This window comes from Nerophis lumbriciformis, linkage group LG32 (genome assembly GCF_033978685.3).
Source record: "Nerophis lumbriciformis linkage group LG32, RoL_Nlum_v2.1, whole genome shotgun sequence".
In the NCBI taxonomy this organism is placed as follows: Eukaryota; Metazoa; Chordata; class Actinopteri; order Syngnathiformes; family Syngnathidae; genus Nerophis; species Nerophis lumbriciformis.
The window spans coordinates 22,002,484-22,028,102 of record NC_084579.2 but is presented as its reverse complement, the minus strand read 5'-3'; the positions used below and the strand labels follow the sequence as shown (position 1 = coordinate 22,028,102).

At 40.1% G+C, this 25,619-nt stretch overlaps 1 protein-coding gene across 1 annotated transcript in view; it reads right to left on the bottom strand.

Moving 5' to 3' along the window:
• The window catches only part of LOC133574647 (chondroitin sulfate N-acetylgalactosaminyltransferase 1-like), a 90,862-nt gene that overhangs the window by 12,717 nt on the left and 52,526 nt on the right, over positions 1-25,619 (bottom strand). Inside the window, exon 4 of the mRNA XM_061926849.1 lies at positions 17,797-17,898. Within this exon, the coding sequence (XP_061782833.1) occupies positions 17,797-17,898 (102 nt within the window). The remainder of the gene's footprint in view (positions 1-17,796; positions 17,899-25,619) is intronic.

Below are 25,619 nucleotides of genomic sequence, written 5' to 3'. Positions count from 1 at the left end.
CTACACGCTCCCTCAAAACTTCCAACATATGTGGCATTGTGCTGTGTGGAAACTGCACATTTCAGAGTTGCCTTCTATTATGGGTAGCCTGAGGCACACCTGTGCAGTAATCATGCTGTTCAATCAGCATCTTGATATGCCACACCTGTGAGGTGGAATGGATTATCTTGGCAAGGAAGTACTCACTAACACAGATTTGTGAACAATATTTGAGAGGAATAGGTCTTTTGTGTATATAGTAAACATTTTAGATCTTTGAGTTCAACTCATGAAAAAGGGCAGCAAAAACAAAAGTGTTGCGTTTATATTGTTGTGCAGTGTAGTAGTAGTGGTACCGGTACGGCTTTTTTTGTAAAGTACTTCCCCGCTCTTGTAATTGCAACTTGCTTCTAGTATTCTAGTTCTTTTTTTCTTTCTAGTAAAATTTGGACTTTATTGACTTTAACCTCTACCTAATATTAAAGTATTTTAAATTTTTACAGGTTGTCATTTTTAAATACCAGACGCCACCCCCCCAAAAAAACAAACATTTTACTTTTTTATTTACAATTTACATTATCCTGTAAAAGTACAACTACATTATATTATTACGTTTATTCTGGCGGATTTACCAGCTTTTCTCGTAAAACTGTGAATATTTTCCTGCTAATACTACAACTTTTTATCGTTATCTGCAACGGTTTTTTAATTTTTTATCTGCAACTTCACAGTAGTAGTTTTGAGATTTTTTTTGTAAAACAAAATAAAGTAAGTTAATGTGAAGTAAATAAAAATGTTGCTTTAGTACGACCTCGTAAAATATTCCTTTGTATTTACATATAAAATGTTATTTTATACAAATGTATTGACATACTATTTCTGAAGAAGATGTGTTGTACTGGTGGCACCACATGATTATTGCCAAACTCCACCCCACCCAAGAGGACATCTCCAACCCCATTTAATTGTTGTGCTGAATATTTAGGGATCTTTAACAACTAGTCCTATTAAGAATCCTTGTAGTATTGCAGTATGTTTTTAAACTGACATCTATATTACAACACACGTGCAATTGTTACTTTATTCTCCCCCTACTATTGTTAATTTTAGACTTTATTGCGGTATCTTTTTCATGTAATATTTGGACTTTATTGCGCTGAATGCTAAACCCTGATCTGGGTTGTATTTCGTGAGATGAAATGACAAATGTTGCATCAGCTACCTAAATAGTGTGACATCCTAGCAGATAAAAAAGGATAGTGGAGTAGTGTAGTGCACGTCATTCTGACTCAACTTCTTCAAAACATAAACAAAAGCAGAGTGCAGACCTCCGCCAGACCTGTCATCTCATTCCCAATAATAAAAAAGTGACAGGCAATCCTGACCGGAGCCTTTTGAGCTGTTTATAGCAGAATGAAAGAAACGGAGTGAACCCTTTTGTCAGTCATCCACTCTCTTAGATAATAGATACATCCATCCATTTTCTATAGATAACATATTAAAAATTGTCCGGATCAGCCCCAAAATGTAATCACTTGTTCCTTATCCCATTTCAAACATTTCCTGAGAGTTAGATAAAAATCCGTTCATAATCTTTTGAGCTATGTAACTAAATACCACGCAGACTACAAACAAACAAACCCTGATGGTTACCTACCAATTGCTTACGCACCAAATCCTTATTGATCAAATGATTACTTTGTAAAATCGATTGGAACTGAAAAAGAGTCTGAAAAAGTCTATTCATTATCAAGCAATGCATACAGATGGCGCCAATCAACGTCTACCCAAGCAAAACAGAGCTTCTTAAAAATGAGTGGTAATCTTACACAGGCGAGACTCAATGAGAATATCTTGCAAAGGTTTGCTTATTCTATCAACCAGATGTACAAGGTGAAACTAATATATGAGATAGGCTCATAATAGGCAACTGGAGATATTTCCAGCCTTCTCTTGATTTAAATGTGATGATTAAGGCTTACAGCTAATGAAAAACTGAAAAATCTCAGAACATTTTGGGGTTTTTCAAAAACTGTAAGGCGTCAGCATCAAAATTCTAATAAATAAAGGGTTGACATATTTTAAGTGGTTAAAGTGTCCGCCCTGAGATCGGTAGGTCATGAGTTCAAACCCCGGCCGAGTCATACCTAAGACTATAAAAATGGAACCCATTACCGGCACTCAACATCAAGGGTTGGAATTGGGGGTTAAATCACCAAAGTGATTCACGAGCGTAGCCACCGCTGCTGCTCACTGCTCCCCTCACCTCCCAGGGGGTGGAACAAGGTGATGGGTCAAATGCAGAGGTTAATTTAACCACACCTAGTATGTGTGTGACTCTCAGTGGTACTTTAACTTTAACTTTGCATTGAATGAGTTTATAGCACATATTATGCTCACATTTGAAGTTGAATCGGCGAAATGAATGGACTTTTTACGATAATTAAATTTGTTGAGTTTCAACTGTCCAAAGTATTTTGCCCCTCGCTAGTTTCCACTGCTGGTTTTAGCAGACATGCTGTAATTTGGTGTGGCGCTGAAGATGAAGTTGTTCAAGAATGCGTAAACAGCTGCGACAGCTGTGATTTCACCGTGAGGCGTAATAATTGATGTGGTTGGTGACTAATGGCTTAGCTTACGTAGGCTTTGGTTCTAGCGTCTATTCGGCCACCCACCCTTGTTCAATACTTAGAAAACATGTGACCAGTGGAAACATGTTCCACCTCGTGGAGCTCTCAAGAAAAAAAGACAGGGATTTTATCTTCAACTTGTTGCTTTGTGATCTAAAACGTGAGCGCGAAGACAAGCCTTCATGTCCTTCTACCACACAAATACAAACACGGTCTTGTTACAGAGTCCCAGGAGGGGAGGGACCCACTGCCGGCACCAAACTGTCCCCAGATGGCGGAGACACGGCACAACAGCCCAGTTTGTCTTGAACAATGTCAACTCAAGAGGCTTTTGATTTGACTTTCACCTTGGCTGAAGCTCACACACAAGAACAGTCATAGTGATTTAGAGGCTTATGTTTGGCTTGTGTTATGTCTTTGTTGGCAGAAAAAGTCACACTGCCATGCAAACCAAGGGGACAAGGACAGTGTCAGCATAGCAAAGCTTTAAAAGGTAGGGAAATTATCAAAAGACATAACATAATGAAATAATCGTCAAATTTGCATATTTGATGAGACCCAAAAAACGACAAAAGCAAAACTGACATGTTTGGAACTACAAACAAACTTTCTTCTGTTGCTTCACTGTGTCTTTTTTTTTTTTTTTAATCTCACAAGACGGTGCCGCCACATGTGAGTGCTTTTAGCCCCTAGCAGCACCCAGTGCTCGTAGAGAAAAGCTATAGTCTCTTTCATTTCAGAGTCTCCAAATATCCCTAGATTTGTTTGTTGTAGTGGGGGATGGGTGCTTTTAACATTTCAAGTGATACAGTATCAATTCCCTGTACGTAGAAATTGCTACTGGCACTCAACAATACCTACACTATATTGCTAAAAGTATTTGTCCACCTGCCTTGACTCACATATGAACTTGAAGTGCCATCCCATTCCTAACCCATAGGGTTCAATATGATGTCCGTCCACCTTTTGCAGCTATTACAGCTTCAACTCTTCTGGGAAGGCTGTCCACAAGGTTGCGGAGTGTGTTTATAGGAATTTTCGACCATTCTGCCAAAAGCGCATTGGTGAGGTCACACACTGATGTTGGTCGAGAAGGCCTGGCTCTCAGTCTCCGTTCTAATTCATCCCAAAGGTGTTCTATCGGGTTCAGGTCAGGACTCTGTGCAGGCCCGTCAAGTTCATCCATATGTATGTATATGTGAATGTACTGTATGTATGTTTATACAGTGATTGTGCATGTGGATGAATGTACCGTGTGTGTGTGTGTATGTACCTATGTGTGCGCATATGTATGTATGAATGCATGTATGAATAATTGTATGTAGTGTATGTGTGATTGCATGTACAATATATTTGTCTCCCATAGGGCTGGGCGAAATGGCCTTTTTTAAATATCTCGATATTTTTAGCCCATAGCGCGATACACGATATATATCGCGATATTTTGCCTTAGCCTTGAATGAACACTTGATGTATATAATCACACCAGTATGATGATTCTATGTGTCTACATTAAAACATTCTTGTTCATACTGCATTAATATATGCTCATTTTAAACTTTCATGCAGAGAGGGAAATCACAACTAAGTCAATTTACCAAAACTGTATTTATTAAACAGTTATTAAGCAGTGGCACAAACATTCATGTCATTTCCAAAACAGAAAGTGCAAGATTGTCAGAGACCTTTTAAAACAAGCTATTAGTGCACTTTTGTGCATGATGTCCTCAAGATGACAAATCAAAACAACACTAAATTAAAGTGCACTTTTTGTACAGAACGCCATTACAATAGTTTAAAAAAATTAAGTGCACTTTTGTGCATGATGCCACACAAGATATTCCAATAACTGTCAAATAAAATTAGCTGCATAATAGGAAATCAAATTGAGTACTTCCTTCGCTATGTGGTAGGTTCCGGCAGACGTTGTCTCCTTATGTCGTTTTTTTTTCATACGGTGTTGATGTGGAAATGGTTGCCTCGGCATTTTGTTGGTGTGGCACCGAACGGAGATGTTGACATGCGGAGTAAGCACTCTTCATTCTCTAGTGGGTGACTTTTCAAATGATGCTACATATTAGCAGTAATGCTACTTTTTATAGCAACGCTTTCGCCCCACACTTGACAAATTACGGTTGTCTGTTCGACATATTCCCACTTGAAGCCAAACCACCGCCAGACGATGGACCCCCTGCTGTTTTTTTGGGGAATGAATTATTCCTACATTTGTTACCAGATTCGCACCTTCTTTCTCTCGTATTACCGCTAGCATCACAGCTAACGTTGCCCATGCTGCTACCTCTTTGCTGCGCGAGGGCGTATACGTATGTGACGTATGTCGTGACAGTATGTGACGTGTGTAAGAAGGTGCGCTTGTCTGTCTGCGAGAAGGAGACACAGGAAAGAGCGAGGAGAGCCTGTAGTGTAATGCCAGCAGCTAAAAGCAACTGCGTGAGAACGTATACCGGTACTCGAATATCACGATATAGTCATTTTCTATATCGCACAGAGACAAACCCGCGATATATCGCGTATATCGATATATCGCCCAGCCCTAGTCTCCCAGTATGTGCGGGAGCCAAAATATGACCCCAACCGCTCAAAAAGCCCAACCCAAAACAGCAGGTGCCGTACCCAGGGAACAAGGAACCACCGGTGCCACATAGGCAGGCCGGCCAGCGACAGGACCCCCAGAACCGGGCCAGCGGCAGGCTGTAAACATACGCGTCCGACAGAGGACAAGGCACAGGAGAAGCAGGAAACAACCAGCCCCCCAGCCAGCGAGAAGCCACACCCCACGCAGGCAGAAAGATGAGGTGCCCCAGAAGCAACCGGGCCCCCAAAAGCTCAACGATGGACAAGCAGGTGACAAGTCAGGAGGACTGGAGCCCCATAGAGGCATCCTCACCCCACCGTCACGCCTCCCCGCAGGTGTGTGTGCTGTAAGTAGGAGGAACAAGGAGCCCAACCACAGCCCCCAAAGCCCCCTCAGCCCATGCAAGAGGCAACAGAGACGTACGGCCAGGAGGCCGACCCCCGCTATTTTCCTTTTTTCAAACAGTATTACTGTTCAAACTGTGTGTAATGTTACAGTTGCCAAACATGTAATCCATCCATCCATCCTCTGCCTTGTTTTTTAATGAATACCTAGGCTTACTACGCTACTGTATGTTAATGTTGGTCATTATGGTGGTAGTTGGAGAGGCAAGTTTTTTTCTGAGGTAGTACTTGGTGAACCACTGCACTAGATAATGAACCAGTCCTAAAGGAGGGAACAAGGTGGAACTAAAAAGAACTAACTGTGTGGAAAACGTGGGCTGGCATGACAAGAAACACAAGGTAAACACAGAAACTTAACAGGAAATACTACCAAAAACAAGAGCACCAGGACAGGAAATGTTACCAAACACAAAAAAATAAAGAAGAAAGATCAAACTGTCATGTGGTATCGTGACAATATATCTGATTTTAGTTAGGATAAGCAGATTGGTCTAACGTAGACTTTGTTTTTTTTTTAGATACAAACCCTGTTTCCATATGAGTTGGGAAATTGTGTAAGATGTAAGTATAAACGGAATACAATGATTTGCAAATCCTTTTCAACCCATATTCAGTTGAATGCACTACAAAGACAAGATATTTGATGTTCAAACTCATAAACGTTATTTTTTTTTTGCAAATAATAATTAACTTAGAATTTCATGGCTGCAACACGTGCCAAAGTAGTTGGGAAAGGGCATGTTCACCACTGTGTTACATCACCTTTTCTTTTAACAACACTCAATAAACGATTGGGAACTGAGGAAACTAATTGTTGAAGCTTTGGAAGTGGAATACTTTCTCATTCTTGTTTTATGTAGAGCTTCAGTCGTTCAACAGTCCGGGGTCTCCGCTGTCGTATTTTACGCTTCATAATGCGCCACACATTTTCGATGGGAGACAGGTCTGGACTGCAGGCGAGCCAGGAAAGTACCCGCACTCTTTTTTTACGAAGCCACGCTGTTGTAACACGTGCTGAATGTGGCTTGGCATTGTCTTGCTGAAATAAGCAGGGGCGTCCATGAAAAAGACGGCGCTTAGATGGCAGCATATGTTGTTCCAAAACCTGTATGTACCTTTCAGCATTAATGGTGCCTTCACAGATGTGTAAGTTACCCATGCCTTGGGCACTAATGCACCCCCATACCATCACAGATGCTGGCTTTTGAACTTTGCGCCGATAACAATCTGGATGGTTCGCTTCCCCTTTGGTCTGGATGACACAATGTCGAATATTTCCAAAAACAATTTGAAATGTGGACTTGTCAGACCACAGAACACTTTTCCACTTTGCATGAGTCCATCTTAGATGATCTCGGGCCCAGAGAAGCTGGCGTCGTTTCTGGATGTTGTTGATAAATGGCTTTCGCTTTGCATAGTAGAGCTTTAACTCGCACTTACAGATGTAGCGACGAACTGTATTTAGTGACAGTGGTTTTCTGAAGTGTTCCTGAGCCCATGTGGTGATATCCTTTAGAGATTGATGTCGGTTTTTGATACAGTGCCGTCTGAGGGATCGAAGGTCACGGTCATTCAATGTTGGTTTCCGGCCATGCCGCTTACGTGGAGTGATTTCTCCAGATTCTCTGAACCTTTTGATGATATTATGGACCGTGGATGTTGAAATCCCTAAATTTCTTGCAATTGCACTTTGAGAAACGGTGTTCTTAAACTGTTTGACTATTTGCTCACGCAGTTGTGGACAAAGGGGTGTACCTTGCCCCATCCTTTCTTGTGAAAGACTGAGCATTTTTTGGGAAGCTGTTTTTATACCCAATCATGGCACCCACCTGTTCCCAATTAGCCTGCACACCTGTGGGATGTTCCAAATAAGTGTTTGATGAGCATTCCTCAACTTTATCAGTATTTATTGCCACCTTTCCCAACTTCTTTGTCACGTGTTACTGGCATCAAATTCTAAAGTTAATGATTATTTGCAAAAAAAAAAACGTTTATCAGTTTGAACATCAAATATGTTGTCTTTGTAGCATATTCAACTGAATATGGGTTGAAAATGATTTGCAAATCATTGTATTCCGTTTATATTTACATCTAACATAATTTCCCAACTCAGATGGAAACAGGGTTTGTATGTCATCTTGCTGTGATCTAAGTTTTTGCACTGTAGAAAATCCTTTTAAAATGTACAATATCCTTGTTGTCCTAAGGGCTTTTAACCGATGCACCCCACGCTAGAGTCTTTGTTTCCTGTAAGCAGGATGATGTCTGACACCCAGTGGAGGCTAAAAAGTAGGAAACACTGTCATGTTGGTGCTGCCCGGAGAGAGGAAGATCACTTTTCTCTTTGCTTTGTTTATGTTTTTGTGAGCATGTGTGTGTGTCACTCTTGCTTGTGCACACTTGCAGCTGGACAGAACACTTGTGAGTCCGGATGCATATTTGAGATACCAGAAAAGCACGCTTGCGGCGGGTAAGCTTGTCATCTGCTCTTAAGAAAAAGCAGAAGCATCCTTTAATTGTCCCACAAAGGAAGATTCCAATTGGCATTCGCTTTATTTTCCACAATTGACATACATAAGCTGCCAGTTAAAACCATGTTCAGGCTCACTTGTTATTCACTTTACCAGCTCATTTTGTTCCCTGACCCGTTTTTGAACCAAATCCAACTTGAACAGAATGACAGGCAACAAATAAAAAGGTTGTGTGAAGATGATCCCGCCTTTTTTTCTCTCCCTCAGCTCCTGTTTCTTCCATTTGCATCCTATTTTCCTTGGAGCGCTCATCCCATTTTTGGGAACATCCATCCGGTTGAAGGTTTGCTACATTCTCGTCCCCAGAGGTGTTTTATATGGAAAAACATTAGAGGGGCATCGACCACTTAGACCGGGGGTCAGCAACCTGCAGCTCTCGAGCCGCATGCGGCTTTTTAGCACCGCCCTAGTGGCTCTCTGGAGCGTTTTCAAAAATGGAAGTATATAGAGCAGTGGTTCTTAATCTGGGTTCGATCGAACCATAGGGGTTTGGTGAGTCGGCCTCCGTCGCGGAGGTCAAGACACACCTGACTCATCGTGTAAATAAAAACTTCTCCCTGTCGGCGTATTATGGATACCCCCAAACAATGTTCCCTCTAATTTTCCATATGTGTGAGCAAACGCAAAAACTCCTTGAGCTTTCAGTGGGGCACATGTGAGCGACGTCAGACGTGCACATTCACTGTGGTCAAACCTGCAGCACACCTGTCCCAAACCTGACTAAATAACAAGTTAAATGTTTTATTATTGTAATCAAATGACAGCAGTCATTTCCATGAGATTATTTTCTAATATAAGTGTTTTGGCCCACTTACAATGACTATAACATAGTTTTTCATGTGCTGTGCACTCGTATTATATGTCTGGGGGGGGGTCCTGTTTTAGAAATAATGTGTATCCCATTCAGATATCGCATTTAGTTCCCACTAAAACATTCACATGTTGCACAATGAGATGTAAACATGGGATCATGTGTACATTCCTGTAACTTTCTGTTTGTAAAATATATCTTTATTAGTATTTCTTTAATATAACAACATCATTTTATGATTACGGTTCGGGTTCGGTGAATGCGCATATGAAACTGGTGGGGTTCCGTACCTCCAACAAGGTTAAGAACCGCTGAGATAGAGGAAAAATATATTTGTTGTTTTAATAATGTTTCTGTAGGAGGACAAACATAACAAAAAACTTCCTAATTGTTAGAAAGTCCACTGTTTAATATGTTTGTGTTTATGCTTCACTGATGACAGTATTTGGCCAGCGCCGCTTTGTCCTACTAATTTTGGCGGTCCTTGAACTCACCGTAGTTGGTTTACGTGTACAACTTTCTCCGATGCTGCCACAAAAAGACGTGTTTCTTCTTTGTCTCATTTTGTCCACAAACGTTTTATGCTGTGTGTGAAGGCACAAAGGTGAGCTTTGTTGATGTTATTGTTATTGCGTGGAGTGCTAATAATCCATGCTAACATGCTATTTAGGCTAACTTTGTGTGCGTATTGCATCATTATGCCTCGTTTGTAGGTATACTTGAGTTCATTTAATTTATTTTGTTTATGTCCTCTGCATTTAATTTATATTTGCATGTCTCATGACATTATCTGTATGTAATATTGGCTGCATTTCTGATTGTGTGCCATGTTGTTCCAGACCACAGCAAACTTTTACCATGTTGTTCCAGACAACAGCAAACGTTACCATGTTGTTTCAGACCACGGCAAACGTTACCTAGCTTGCAAAGATTGTAATAAATCCATTAAAAGAAGATAGCCTGTCCTTTCATTTAACTTGGGCACACGCATCTACACCTTTGGCAGTTTTAAGCCAGTAATTTCCAGGAGTTATCTAACCCTCTGAGACACTAACTTAATGTGTTGCCTTCATTATAACACTGGCTCCAACAGATTTGTGTTTTGTATTTTTGGTCCAATATGGTCCTTTCAAAATGTTGGGTTGCCGACCCTGACTTAGACCAAATATATTCAACATGGCAACCCGTGGGCCTAATCCAGCTTGTGAATACATTTAGACCAGCCTGCAAATTTAGTTTAAACTTCAAAGTACAGTATGTCTTTAAACACAGCAAAGATTTCCTGAGATATCGAGGATCTTGGACTATCAGTCCTTAAAAACAGCAGGGAACACTTTCGTAAATATATTGCTTGTCTTTTAATGTATGACCTGAGCTTTATAAGTGTATTAGATATAAATGTGAAGGTGTAGCAATGCATTGTATTGACATTATATACATAAGAATAATAGTGAAGGGGTCCTTAGTTTAATGCCAATATATTCCGCAGAACTCTTAAAGGGGTTATATCATGACTTTTTTCTACATTTAAAACATTTCCTTGTGTTCTACTTAACATATAATTGTGGTTCTTTGTTCAAAATGTTACACAGATTATGTTTTAAAGACCACCTTCATGCTGCTTTTTGACCGTCTCTTAAGGGCGGCCTTATTTACATGCCTCTAATTCGACTGCATCTTCTCCCCGTCAGCCACGTTGTAGTTTTTAGCGCTTCCGTAAGGAGTCTACTGACAGATAAAAGTTAGAAGTATAGGCTACATTGTATTAGGAATGGCAGAAGCGAAGGATGCAGGTGCATGTACGAGCATTGCTTCCTACTCCTATTTGGACATGTTGTAAAGAAAATGTAAAAATGAGATGCATCATTTTGAAACTATATATGGTCAAAAAACAAAAAACAAATCTGGATCTGAAATGTACAAAACCACGACAATAGGATAGATAAAAAGTTGACTACAACTAGGGCGAACTCGCGCAAAGGTCTTCGGGTAAATCTCTACCATATACGTCAGCGCTTCTAAAAGTTTTTAACGATATCCTCCTGTCAACTGATTCTGGTAAATATGTTGTCCTGGTGCTTTTAGATCTGTCTGCTGTGTTCGACACCGTCGACCACGCCACCTTAATCACTCGTCTTGAGAACTGTGTGGGCATTAAGGGCGTCGCCCTCAACTGGTTCCGGTCGTACCTAACCGACAGGAGTTTTTGTGTAAAAGTAGACAGTTTTATGTCTTCCACAGCTCCTTTACCACATGGGGTCCCCCAGGGCTCAATCTTTGCCCCAATTTTATTTGCGCTTTACCTTCTCCCAATTGGTTCTAATTTTAGGAAGTACAGTATTGCTTTTCATTTTTATGCAGATGATTGCCAGATTTATTTTTCCATGGCACAAAATAACACGGTTCAACGTCTTATTGACTGCCTGCACGACATCAAAGTCTGGCTTTCAGCTAACTTCCTAAGCCTAAATGAAGATAAAACAGAAGTTATGTTGTTCGGTCTAAGTCGCTCTCCCTCCCCCAACGTTGACCTCGGCACTCTGACCCCGTATCTCAGCGACTGTGTCACAAACCTGGGGGTAAAGTTCGACTCAGATTTTAAATTCGAAAAACAAATCAGCAGCGTCGTTCAAAAAAGCTTTTATCAATTACGCCAAATAGCGAAAGTGAAACCGCTTCTATCAGGACATGATCTCGAGAAATTAATCCACGCCTTTATCTCGACTCGTCTTGACTACTGCAATGCCCTGTATGTAGGCATTAGCCAGGCCTCCCTCGCCCGCCTGCAGCTCGCGCAGAACTCTGCTGCTCGTCTGCTAACACAGACCCGCAGACGTGAGCACATCACCCCTATATTAGCGTCCCTTCACTGGCTCCCTGTGCGTTATCGAATCAATTTTAAACTCCTTTTATTTGCTTTTAAATGTCTAAACAACCTCGCGCCAACCTATCTCTCCGACCTCCTTCAGCCTTACTGCCCCACCCGATCCTTAAGATCAGCCGATCAGCTGCTGTTGACGGTCCCTGACACAAGGCTGAAGCTTATAGGTGACAGAGCTTTCGCCGCTGCTGCTCCCAAGCTCTGGAACGACCTACGTCTGAGTATTAGACAAGCCTCCTCTCTTCCTGTTTTTAAATCTCTCTTAAAAACATACTTTTATTCCATGGCTTTTAACACTGAGTGATATCCATCCTGCAATGGCGCCCCATAATACACCTGCTGTGAACCTGTTTTTATGTTTTTATTTATTCTATTTTATTTATTTATTTTTTATCGTGTTTTGTTTGTGTTGTGTTGTGTTGTGTTGTGTTTGCTCGGTACTCGTATTATCTTTTAACCTGCCCATTGTACAGCACTTTGGCTACCCCTGTGGTAAATTTTAAATGTGCTTTATAAATAAAGTTGATTTGATTTGATATATGGAGATGTCCGATGATGTCACACGTTGGAAAAACCTCACAAATTGGGCTAATTTTAACTGCTCGTTAGGAGGAAGTACGAAGGAAGGCAAGATCGTGTTATACATTTCTCAGCAATGACTCCATGGTTTGATTTCAAAATTTCGGGACTTATGCAAATCCCAAATTCACAAAAACAGGGACCGGTTGGTAAGAAAAGATGGTTTTGAATAACGGTTTGAAGTTGAATAGCCCTGATTTGGATGGTGGGTTTCCTTCCTTCTTTCTGCTCACTCTGTAACTGTATCTTATCATATCTCATATGGCCTAAATAAATGGAAATTGGCGATAGAGAGCAGCTGGCCATTAAGATTTTGCAACACGCCAGCAGTAGCTTGGCAGCTATTTTTTGGCCTAGACTAGTGGTTGATGATAACTAGTCTACAACATTCGGTGTCTTGCATGAGGTACATAATATTATAAAGGTATCATGTATCAAGTAAATAAGATTGTGTTTATTCATTTAGTATTGATTTGGTACACAGACAATGACTATTTTTCCTGACAGAACAACAGAGCAAAAAAATAAATAAATGATAAATGGGTTGTACTTGTATAGCGCTTTTCTACCTTCAAGGTACTCAAAGCGCTTTGACACTACTTCCACATTTACCCATTCACACACACATTCACACACTGATGGAGGGAGCTGCCATGCAAGGCGCTAACCAGCACCCATCAGGAGCAAGGGTGAAGTGTCTTGCTCAGGACACAACGGACATGACGAGGTTGGTACTTGGTGGGGATTGAACCAGGGACCCTCGGGTTGCGCACGGCCACTCTCCCACTGCGACACGCCGTCCCCAAAAAGGGGCCAAGTCATTGCGTTTCACATATCGTTAGCTTGAAAATCAATACTGAGGGAATCCATTAGAAGCTTTTGTTCTTACAATATGCTACGCATGACAGTAGTTAGAAGCTTTTGTTCTTATAATATGCTACACATAACGGTAGTTACTGTACTACCGTAAAAAAAAAAAAAGATGGGTCATCTTGTGTTCTAGAGATTCATAGACGCACAACACAAGCAAGTTGAAGCTTTTCTTTCTGTCACTCACACAGACCCCAACAGTGACTTGGAAATGTGCAGCAAAGTGTTTTTTTTGAGCAAATTAGCATAATGGTGATCAATTAAGTCAATGAATTTGATGCCCTTTTTGTTCATAGCAATGTACACCGTAAGCAAGTCAGAGCTTTTCTTTCCGTCACACACACACACACACACACACACACACACACACACACACACACACACACACACACACACACACACACACACACACACACACACACACACACACACACACACACACACACTCCTCGTTAACATAAGAATGCACTCTGCTAATTACACCTGGGAAGTGATGTTTTCATTGAGAAGACACACACTCACCATCAGGTTTGGTCACCCTGGCACATTCAGAATACAACTTTGGGTTGGAACATCTCTTCATCCACCACACACACACACACACACACACACACACACACACACACACACACACACACACACACACACACACACACACACACACACACACACAGTGACTTAGAAATGTGTTTCAACGTTTAACAAGTTAGCATAATGGTGATAATTAAAGTCATTGAATGATCTCCTTTTTTTCATAGCAATGAAGTGAAGTGAATTATATAGCGCTTTTCTCTAGTGACTCAAAGCACTTTTACATAGTGAAACCCAATATCTAAGTTACATTTAAACCAGTGTGGGTGGCACTGGGAGCCATACTTGCCAACCCTCCCGATTTTCCCAGGAGATTCCCGAATTTCAGTGCCACTCCCGAAAATCTCCCGGGGCAACCATTCTCCCAAATTTCTCCCGATTTCCACCCGGACAACAATATTGGGGGCGTGCCTTAAAGGTACTGCCTTTAGCGTCTTCTCTCACCTGAAACCTTCACCCCTTAACAGCCGCATGCTGTCCAGGCGTCCGCTTTTCCGTCATATAAACAGCGTGCCGGCCCAGTCACATAATAATGTAGCGTTGGACGGGTTAAACAATGGTCTTTACTCGAAGATGTCAAGAAATGCTGACACGTTGTATGATCTTTTAACTGGTTTAATGATAACGTTAATTTCAAGCACGCACACACACACACACACACACACACACACACACACACACACACACACACACACACACACACACACACACACACACACACACACACACACACACACACACACACACACACACACGTGAATGCAATTCATACTTGGTCAACAGCCATACATGTCACACTGACGGTGGCCGTATAAACAACTTTAACACTGTTACGAATATGCGCCACACTGTCAACCCACACCAAACAAGAATGACAAACACATTTCGGGAGAACATCCGCACCGTAACACAACATAAACACAACAGAACAAATACCCAGAACCCCTTGCAGCACTAACTCTTCCGGGACGCTACAATAACATCTACGGCTTTTGGAGCTCAGTGCACAACTGCACACACAACGAGAAGGAGACGGAGCAGAAGAAAAGACTTGGCGACGACGAGTAAGGAGAAGAAATACGCTTGCAAGTTCCAAAATGATTGGAAAAAATAATTTCATTTCATCCAGGACAGCTCGTAGGGAAGGGGTATGCTGCCTGCACCTCAACCCCTCCCCCCCAACCCCGCTCCCGCAACTATCTCCCGAATTCGGAGGTCTCAAGGTTGGCAAGTATGCTGGGAGCAGGTGGGTAAAGTGTCTTGCCCAAGGACACAACAGCAGTGATTAGCGTCGCGGAAGTGGGGAATCGAACCTGGAACCCTCAAGTTGCTAGCACAGCCACTCTACAAACCAAGCTATACCGCAATGTACAAGTTACTGGAATTTCCGGGCTATAGAGCACACCTAAATATAAGCCACCTAATTTTGGACAAATTTTATTTTGTAAATATATTGACTGCACAAGTTTATAAGCAGCAGGTGTAAACATGAAATATGTTTCCTTTTTTGATGACCGGGCCGATCGTCTTCGGCTTTGGGGCTGTGTCTTGTGCATTTCCTCGTGTCTTCTCCAGGACGAGGGTGAGTCGATAACGCGCTAAATGCCTAACTAAATGATTGGGCGAGTACGTTTGATTGACAATTTAATTGGTCCACCGTGACCCATTCTACAATTTTGTTGGTCTGATGTGACGAGGCTAAATTTATTAGTCGCATGTGAAGCTAGTAAATATATATAAATAAAATTACATATATATATAAATACATATATATAAATATAACATACATCCATATGTGTGGATGCATATGCAAAAGTGCAATATATTTATCTGTACAGTAATCTATTTATATCTGCACCTTATTGCTATTTTATCCTGCACAACAACGAGCTAATGCAACGCAATTGCGTTCTTATCTGTACTGTAAAGTTAAAATTTGACAATAAAAGGAAGTCTAAGTCTAAGTCTACATCTAAATCCGGAAAATCCATAAATTAGCCACAGCAGAGTTCAAAGTGTGGGAAAAAAGTAGCGGATTTTTTATAGTATTGAAATTACTGAAAATGTTTTACTCATATTAATAATATGATTTTATAATAGATACATTTAGGTTGCTTTTTTTTCTTCCAAAAACAGGTCTTCAAAAAAGAGAGTATTTATTTAAAAGTAGCAGCTTTTTTATAGTATCTGTGTTGGCCCTGCGATGAGGTGGTGACTTGTCCAGGGTGTACCCCGCCTTCCGCCCGAATGCAGCTGAGATAGGCTCCAGCACCCCCCGCGACCCCAAAAGGGAAAGCGGGAGAAAATGGATGGATGGATGGATGAAATTACAATCCTGTTTTATTCATATTAATAATATGATTTTAAAATAGCTACGTATTGGTAGATTTTTTTTTTCTTCCAAAAACAAGTCTTCAAAAAAGAGAATATATATTTGACAGACTAAAACAATCCACTGCACTTCAGGATATGCATGGTTAAAATCCCAGGCAGTTTTTTGATATAAGCAACATGGGAAATTGCCAAGGGTGGCATTCACAAAGAGGGCCGCAAAAATGAAGGGGGAAAACATTTTTTTTTGTTGTGCTCAGTGCTCATTTTTTCATCACCCCATGAATGTCACCATTGTGTTTGAGCTGACAAAGCAAGTACAGTAGTTATTAATTGTGTGACATCTTGTAAGACATGCCATGAGCCAATAAAAAAACAGCTAAGGGCTGCAAATTGCCACTGAGTCAGACTCTAAATAGTGAATACCCATTCTTTATAATGACAGAAAAAGATTAGCCACTGATTATAAATAACCCAAACTCAAAAGCGGCCATACAAAAATACCTGGACTATATTTATCTTTTATATGTTTATCGATTACCAATGCATATGCCAGCTTGAAGAATAAGACTGAAGAATAATTTCGCCACACCTAGTGTGTGTGTGACAATCATTGGTACTTTAACTTTTTTAACTTTAAGAATCGTAAGCTGTAATAATGTTTACCAAATTGTCTTCTGCAGCAACTAAAAAAAAAATCGCTTACGGATGCATATTCTGACGTATTTAAGAGATTATAAAATGACTCGCAGAGTTGGAGGCATAAGAATTACAACACAATATACTCAATTCAAATCCAATGTGTGCTGCCTGAACCTTCACGCCAACAAACCTGCTTCATAATGACAATTCCTCCCTGCACTTGTCTCTGGAATGTTGCTAGTGTAGACGATGCAAAGAGATGTTTTGTGGCGCTGAGTAAGTGGAGTAAGAGGGAGTTGTCTCACAGTGGCTGGTCTGTAGGTGTGTCAAGGTCTGTGAGTGGGCATCATCTATCGGCCTGATGTCATTTATCTGCGAGTGACTGCACGGGCGCCACATGCTTGATTATCCATCAGATAATGGAGACATATGGCGAGAAGCTGAGTCAGGAGGTGAGTTTACAGGAATTGTTTATTACAGGGTATTTAAATGGGTCTTATAACACTTTTTGTGGTTTACATAACTTGTAATTGGGCTTCTTTGGTCAAAATTGTGCATAGATTTTGTTTTACAGACCATCTTCGAGTCGCTTTCTGACTGTCTCTTCAGAATGCGCCGTTTTGTGGGCGGTCCTATTTACGTGCCGTACTTTTGCAAATCATTATTTGCTATTTAAAGCATCATTAGACCAAAAACATAGTTTTTGATAACCAGTTGTTCATCAAAAAAATCAATTGCAGATTCATGCACATAAGAGCAGTTAACAGCCACTCTGATAGGAGGCATATTAGCATTGTATCTGTTTAGTATGCAGTGATATAAAAAATTTATTACGGTCCCCAGCAGTCCAAATTCTTTGTTTGGCGACATCATTGCTTTTTTTCCCCTCCTCATGCAATTTGCAATGCACTTGGCTTTAAATCCAAGGTGACTTGTTGGCTTCCGACTCACCTCACTGTGTTTTCCAGAATGCTGCGGACTTCGTTCATCTGCTCTTTCCCAAAATATACCACTGTAAGATGGACTCGGCCATCCTGGCGTATACAGACTTCCCTACATGTAAACACACAACACAAACACACACAGAAAAAAACACATGAACACTAATTGAACTCAAGGGAGTAACAACAGTTTGATTTGCAACTGTTGGACATTAGTCAGAATCTAAGATTTACTGCAATGGAATCAATAACAAAATACCCTATTGACCCTAAAATAAGACTGTGGAGGGGGGCGTGGCCTGCGGACCTGCAGCAAAGCAGGGTGTGCCAGGACCGGCTTTGAGATCAGCGACAGGTGCGTAGATGGCCCACCTGGGCCTGGTTATCTAATCACCTGTCACTCTGTTAAAAGGCAGCAGCCGGGGAAGAGAGAGGTGGTGGAGCTGGAGCGAGAGCGAGAGAGAGACAGCCACGAAAAAGACAATTGCAAAATAAAACAGTGTGTAACCCTGAAACCGGGCTGTCATATTGATGCTTGGTGGTCTGGTGGACCCACGGGAGAGAAACCTCCACAAAGACGTTCCCGATTATAAGACAACGACTCTTTTTCCAGTGTAGTTTTTTGACATACCGTATTTTTCGGACTATAAGTCGCAGTTTTTTTCATAATTTGGCCGGGGCTGCGACTTATACTCAGGAGCGACTTATGTGTGAAATTATTAACACATTACCGTAAAATATCAAATAATATTATCTAGATCATTCACGTAAGAGACTAGACGTATAAGATTTCATGGGATTTAGCGATTAGGAGTGACAGATTGTTTGGTAAACGTATAGCATGTTCTATATGTTATAGTTATTTGAATGACTCTTACCATAATATGTTACGTAAACATACCAGGCACGTTCTCAGTTGGTTATTTATGCCTCATATAACGTACACTTATTCAGCCTGTTGTTCACTATTCTTTATTTATTTTAAACTGCCTTCCAAATGTCTATTCTTGGTGTTGGGTTTTATCAAATAAATTTCCCCCAAAAATGCGACTTATACTCCAGTGCAACTTATATATGTTTTTTTCCTTCTTTATTATGCATTTTCGGCAGGTGCGACTTATACTCCGGTGCGACTTATACTCCGAAAAATACGATAATCAAAGACAAAATAGACTAAAATTAATCTTTGAACAAACACGTGTTCACAATATCAGTGGAGGGTGGAAAAAAGTTTTATCCTATTGTCTCAAATGTAAAACAACCCATTTTAGGTCAAATATTTAACAAAACGTTAATATATTTTAATAATTATCATGAAAATAACAACTGTCAGATTGCAATAAAAAAAAAGGATACTATATTTGATAGATAGTCGACAGCTGTTTGATGTATTATCTTATCGATTCAAATATAATACGACACATTTTTGGAAAAAATATTTTATACAAAGTTCTTTTTTTTTTTTAATATAAAATTGACATAACATTGAAATATATAACACGTTGCAGATAGCACTAACATAGATACACTTAACTACTGTCTATATTTTTGATTTTTTTTTTCTCAATATCATGCAATAAAAAAGGATACTTCTTAGCTGCTTTGTTTTCCTTTATTGATCACCATTATCTTAAAATTAGCCCCATACTGAAACTGCTTTGTTAGTTGCTGGTTTGCACCATCTTAAACATTCTGAATGTGTGTGTACGAATGCTAGCGGCCCCACAGAGACAAAGACAGTGGATGACTGACAAGAGTGTTCGCTCCATTTCTTTCATTCCGCTATATATAGCTCAAAAAGTTATTGACGGGTTTTCATCCAACTTTCAGAAAATGTCAGAAATGCGAACAAGTCATTACATTTTGGAGCGGATCTGGATCATTTCTACTATATTAGCTTATGTTAACGTTACAAGCTTCAACTTTTGTGTGTGTGTGAGTGGATGCCAGCGGCCCCGCCTCCACCCACAGAGACAAAGACAGTGGATGACTGACGGGGGTTTATTTTATTCCGCTAGATAGCTCAAAAAGTTATGGGCGGATTTTCATCTAGCTTTCAGGAAATGTCAGACATGGCAAAAGGAACAAGTGATTAGATTTTGGGGATGATCCGGATACAGGTCTGCTTACGAATGCTTTTCTAGTTAAAATGGTATATAGTTGCTGGTCAATAAAAAAACATGTACTTTTGTATCGTAATGTTCAAATTCTTGCTGAGAAAACATTTACTTAACACTGCATATGACAACTGAAAGTTTTTTTATTGAATTTTAATTGATTTATTACATTGTTGTATTTCTTTTTTCACCCTCTTGTATTTTTATGTATCTGTAAAGGACTTTGAATTGCCTTGCATACAAATTCCATCCATCCATTTTCTACCGCTTGTCCCTTTTGGGGTCGCGGGGGTGCTGGAGCCTATCTCAGCTGCATTCGGGCGGAAGGCGGGGTACACCCTGGACAAGTCGCCACCTCATCATGTTCTCTACAAATACAATTGTAGCTAACTACCGTATTTTTCGGACTATAAGTCGCAGTTTTTTTCATAGTTTGGCCGGGCCCCAGTGCGATTTATATATGTTTTTTTCCTTCTTTATTATGCATTTTCGGCAGGTGCGACTTATACTCCAGTGCGACTTACACTCCGAAAATTACGGTAGTAACTATTTAACTAACAACTTATTTGTATTAACCCCAACAAATGATTGTATCAAACATTTTAAATGATAGTTTTTCTGATTATATGTTTAATTGGAACTTTTTATTCTCGCCTGGTACACACTGGCATCATTACGGCATTGTTTACTAGATATCTTTATACAATTTAGCAGCTTTAAAGTGGCCAGTTTAAGTTCCAGAATGCCCAGACACCAGCCAGGGAATTTTGTCTACTCATAGAAACATGTTAAATTTATCACTTACATGCTGAAAATGCTCAACTCTCTGACCGGCTTTTAAGACAGAAAAATTAACCACCTTTCAACCTAATGTAGAACTAATTTAATATTCAAACAAATAAAAGCGTTTGCTGGGCAACAACCAAACATTGTTTCATCTACAGACTACAATGTTGTCAAATTAATTTCTTGAAACAGAATTATGTACATCACACTGTTTTAGATAAAAGAGTCTCAATTAAACAGCCCCTAGGTATTTAACTAGCATATTTATATAAGCAAGCACGAGGGAGAAATTCTCATAAAACCCAACTGGATTTGAAAAAACTTGTGAAGAGGAGCCGTCATGAAAGATACATTTGTGTCTGTGTCTAAACGCTGGCATCATTGGAGGCAAATTGATTTTGGCCGAGATCTGAAGAGGAGGCAGCTTTTTAATCATTCATCATGAAAAAGCAACCACATTTTCTCTCCGGACATCTGCAGGCTCTTTGTGTGGATGTAAATCCAGAGCTTATTTCTAAATTTCTGCACATATTTGTTCATATAAACCAGTGTTTTTCAATTTTTTTTGAGCCAAGGCACATTTTTTTCATTAAAAAATACAGATGCACACCACCAGCAGAAAAGGTAAACAAATGAAACTCCACCAGGTTGTCATGCCTTATTTTGAGTTTGTTGTTGTTTCCTGTGTGTAGTGCTTTAGTTTCTGTCTTGCGCTGTTATTTTGGTGACCCTTCCTGTTTTGTTGGTGTTCTCCTGTAGCAGCTTCACGCCTTCCTTTGAGTGCTATTGCCCGCACTTGCTTTGTTTTCGCAATCAAGACTATTTAAGTTGTGCGTACGCTACCCTTCTTTGTGGACGCCGTCTCCGCTCCACACGCTGTAAGTTTTTGCTGTCGTCCAGCATTCTGTTTTTGTTTACTTTGTAGCCTAGTTCAGTTTTACTTTTGTTTTGCATAGCCATCCCTATGCTTCAGTGCCTTTTCCTAGTGGGACTTGCCTTTTGTTCATTTTTGGTTTAAGCGTTACATACCTTTTACATACTAAAAAACGTTGAAAAACACTGCACTAGACAACATTATTATAATTACTGATTTGCATAATTTCCCACGGCACACCAGACAATATCTCACGGCACAGTGGTTGAAAAATACTGATATAAGCATATGATAAACACAAACACACACGTGTTCAATGTGGATGAGAGTAAAGTGTTGCCTCAGCCGCTCTTTCAAGTAAGCAAACTTAATGCTGTGTCGTTGTATATTAACTGACGCTTTCTGCCCCCCGAGGGCTTTTTAACAAGCTGAAACAGTGCAACTGAGCAGTATTTACTAACCAAAAAGAGATGTGATAAGCAACAGCACCGGTGGCCATAAATCACTGACTTTACAAGAGGGTAAGGTGGGGGTTTGACGCTGACAGATCACAGCGGCGGCATGTTTGTCAGCTAGCTTGTTGAATTTGGACTGCTGGAACCAAACTTTCGAAGTTCAACACAATCTCTTCCCAGCACTTTGATTTGACAATTTTCCCCAGAGCAATAAATAGAACTAAAAATAGTCTGTTCCAGAGTATTACCACCATTATTGACCATTAGGGCCACATTTAGTTAAAAAAAAGAAAAAGAAAAAGGATTATTCCAGATTATTAATTCTGAATAATTCTAAATTATTCTGCAATTTTTCAAGAATAAAAACATTTTGAGAATAGATATAATTGTATGATAACAAACAATAAATATTATGAAACAAAATAAATACAATTGAATAAAAACAAAATAAATTTTTATTTCTTATAAAAATACACATATAATGTATTAATTTAATAAAGATATATAATGAAAATACTTATTATTGTGAAATGGCTTTAATTCCCAATCTGTGACATCGTACTTTTTTGTGTTGTGTTCAATTTACATCGAAAGTGGGAAGTCGGAGCTGGGAATGACGTCACACTCGAGACATTTACGATGTCGGAAACCAAAGTGGCAACATCCACGAAAGCTATTTTTGCGCTTGTCTTGTCTGAATATAAAACAACTTATGTGAAAATATGGACTGTTTCTGAAACAAAAATTAATCAGAAGTGTAAATAACGGAGATTATAGAAACGGACAGCATTGTTTACATCCAGAGCAGCTATTTTTGAAACCAACTATATATAATACAATACAATATAATAAAACCTCAAGTGGCGTTCCAGTTGAAATTCCGACTAGGAACTCAGAAATTCCAGCTTCCCATTACAAATGGCAGGCACCATTAGAGCTATTAATGCAGACCACCCATTGGTGAAAAAGTATTTGTGGCGCTCCCTATGGGTTGTGGACAATGTCTCCAACTTGGCGACTTTCTTTGCAAATCCGGCGACTTTCCAACTCCTCTAAGCTACTTTTTTCCCCTCAAAATCGACTAGTGACAATTATAGCAAATTTTTCCGGATGTTTTAGAGCGGAGGTGTCAAACTAATTTTAGCTTAGGGGCGGCATGAAGGAAAAATCTATTCCCACGTGGGCCGGACGGGATAAATCATTGCATAACAACTTAAAAAATACAACTACAACCAGATTGTGTCTTTGTTTTTACTTTGGCCCAAAATAGACACGCACATTCGGAAAATGTACATATCACAAATAATCCTCTTGACAAAACACTTCAAGTTAGGTGAAAATTCTGAGGAAAAATTGGTGCAGCTGTAAAAGCACCATGAAGAACACAATGAATTTAGACTTCATCTCAGTCTATCTACAAAACAATTCAGCTTTATGTCCCAGCCCATCTCAGATTAAACAAAAAACTAAATCAAGCTTAAATAAAAACTCTTCTATGTATAATTTCCAAATATTAATCCTGTGCTAACTCAACAAACCATACTAACTGGGGTAGAAACTATTCAAGAACAAGAAAGTTTGATCATATTAGGCTTATACTGGCTCACCTGCACTGGCTTCCTGTGCACTTAAGATGTGACTTTAAGGTTTTACTACTTACGTATAAAATACTACACGGTCTAGCTCCATCCTATCTTGCTGATTGTATTGTACCATATGTCCCGGCAAGAAATCTGCGTTCAAAGAACTGCGGCTTATTAGTGACTCCCAGAGCCCAAAAAAAGTCTGCGGGCTATAGAGCGTTTTCTATTCGGGCTCTAGTACTATGGAATGCCCTCCTGGTAACGGTTAGAGATGCTACCTCAGTAGAAGCATTTAAGTCCCATCTTAAAACTCATTTGTATAGTCTCGCCTTTAAATAGCCCCCCTTTTTAGACCAGTTGATCTGCCGTTTCTTTTCTTTTCTCCTCTGCCCCCCTCTCCCTTGTGGAGGGGGGGGGGGGGGGGGGACACAGGTCCGGTGGCCATGGATGAAGTGCTGGCTGTCCAGAGTCAGGACCCGGGGTGGACCGCTCGCCTGTGCATCGGTTGGGGACATCTCTGCGCTCCTGACCTGTCTCTGCTCGGGATGGTGTCCTGCTGGCCCCACTATGGACTGGACTCTCACTATTATGTTAGATCCACTATGGACTGGACTTTCACAATATTATACAAGACCCACTCGACGTCCATTGCATCCGGTCTCCCCTAGAAGTGGGGGAGGTCACCCACATCTGCGGTCCTCTCCAAGGTTTCTCAGTCATTCACATCGACGTCTCACTGGGTTGTGAGTTTTTCCTTGCCCTTATGTGGGCTCTGAACCGAGGATGTCGTTGTGGCTTGTGCAGCCCTTTGAGACACTTGTGATTTAGGGCTATATAAATAAACATTGACATTGATTGATTGAAGAGGGTTGAGTTACTCCCTGCCTTCTAGGCATCACTGTGTATCGATAGGAAAAATAGAAGCTGTGCAATGTGTGAACAATTTCAATAAAAACTTAAAAGACTGACAGTATTGCAGTAAATCACACACTGTCCTCTTTCTTTAAATTTGCACAGAAGACAATCATTTTCACAGAACTATATCAATGTGCAGTCAGTGTCTCATGCAGCATTTTAAGTGGGGTTAGCAATTGTTTATTTTACTCCGATTAGTTTTACGTTGGGTCGAGGGGGAGGAGTCGCAGCCCACTTTATCGTGTACCTCTTGCTTTGTAATCTTGCTTGATATGAACTATTTGCTTGCCTAACATAATTACTATTGCGACATCCAGTGGACACATTTAGAACAGCAGTTTATTTAATCTAAAAATGCAGCTCAATTTTACACTTAGAAAACTCATCTCGCGGGCTGGATGTAGAAATAAATGTAAATGAAAATGTTTCTTCACTGTCAAGTCACGTAAAATAAATCACTGTTCATGTTAATGAGCAAGTTAAGTGATTCGGATTGTTCGTGAACGTCACAACCCTCCATTCTTTTGATCTAATTTGATACAACCTAAGACGAAACAGACATTTATTTGTAGTTCTAACCAAAATTTGCATAATTTAAAAACTCCTGTTATGTTATTCCTCTGTCCTACAGTGGCAACTGCTATTTATTATGCAAATAAGGCAATGATGTCGACTTTTAGGATAGCCAATTGCTACTTTCCACCCTGAGGAGTTGGCAACACTGGTCGTGGAAGACATGCCAGCATACATGCAGTACAAATACCCTCAAAGTTTTATAATCAGTACACACATGTTCAATGACTTATGGGCAATTAATTGCAACTGCAAAGATGTTTTGTTGATAGCGACCCTGTTTTTCCGTCAATCTTGCTCAAATTTTGTATTTGTGTGCTTGTCAGTCTCTAAAAAGGGTGCTCCAAATTTTGTGGTGATTCGATCAAAAACCCTTCAGTTACTGTAATAGTTTTGCAGCAATTATTAAAACTGTATGAGAAACTTCCAAGTCAAAACTATGGGATTTAATAACAGCGCCAAAATGTGTTGTATTTGTCAGGAAAACAGAACGCACAGTAGAGGTGCAGTCACATACACTATATTGCCAA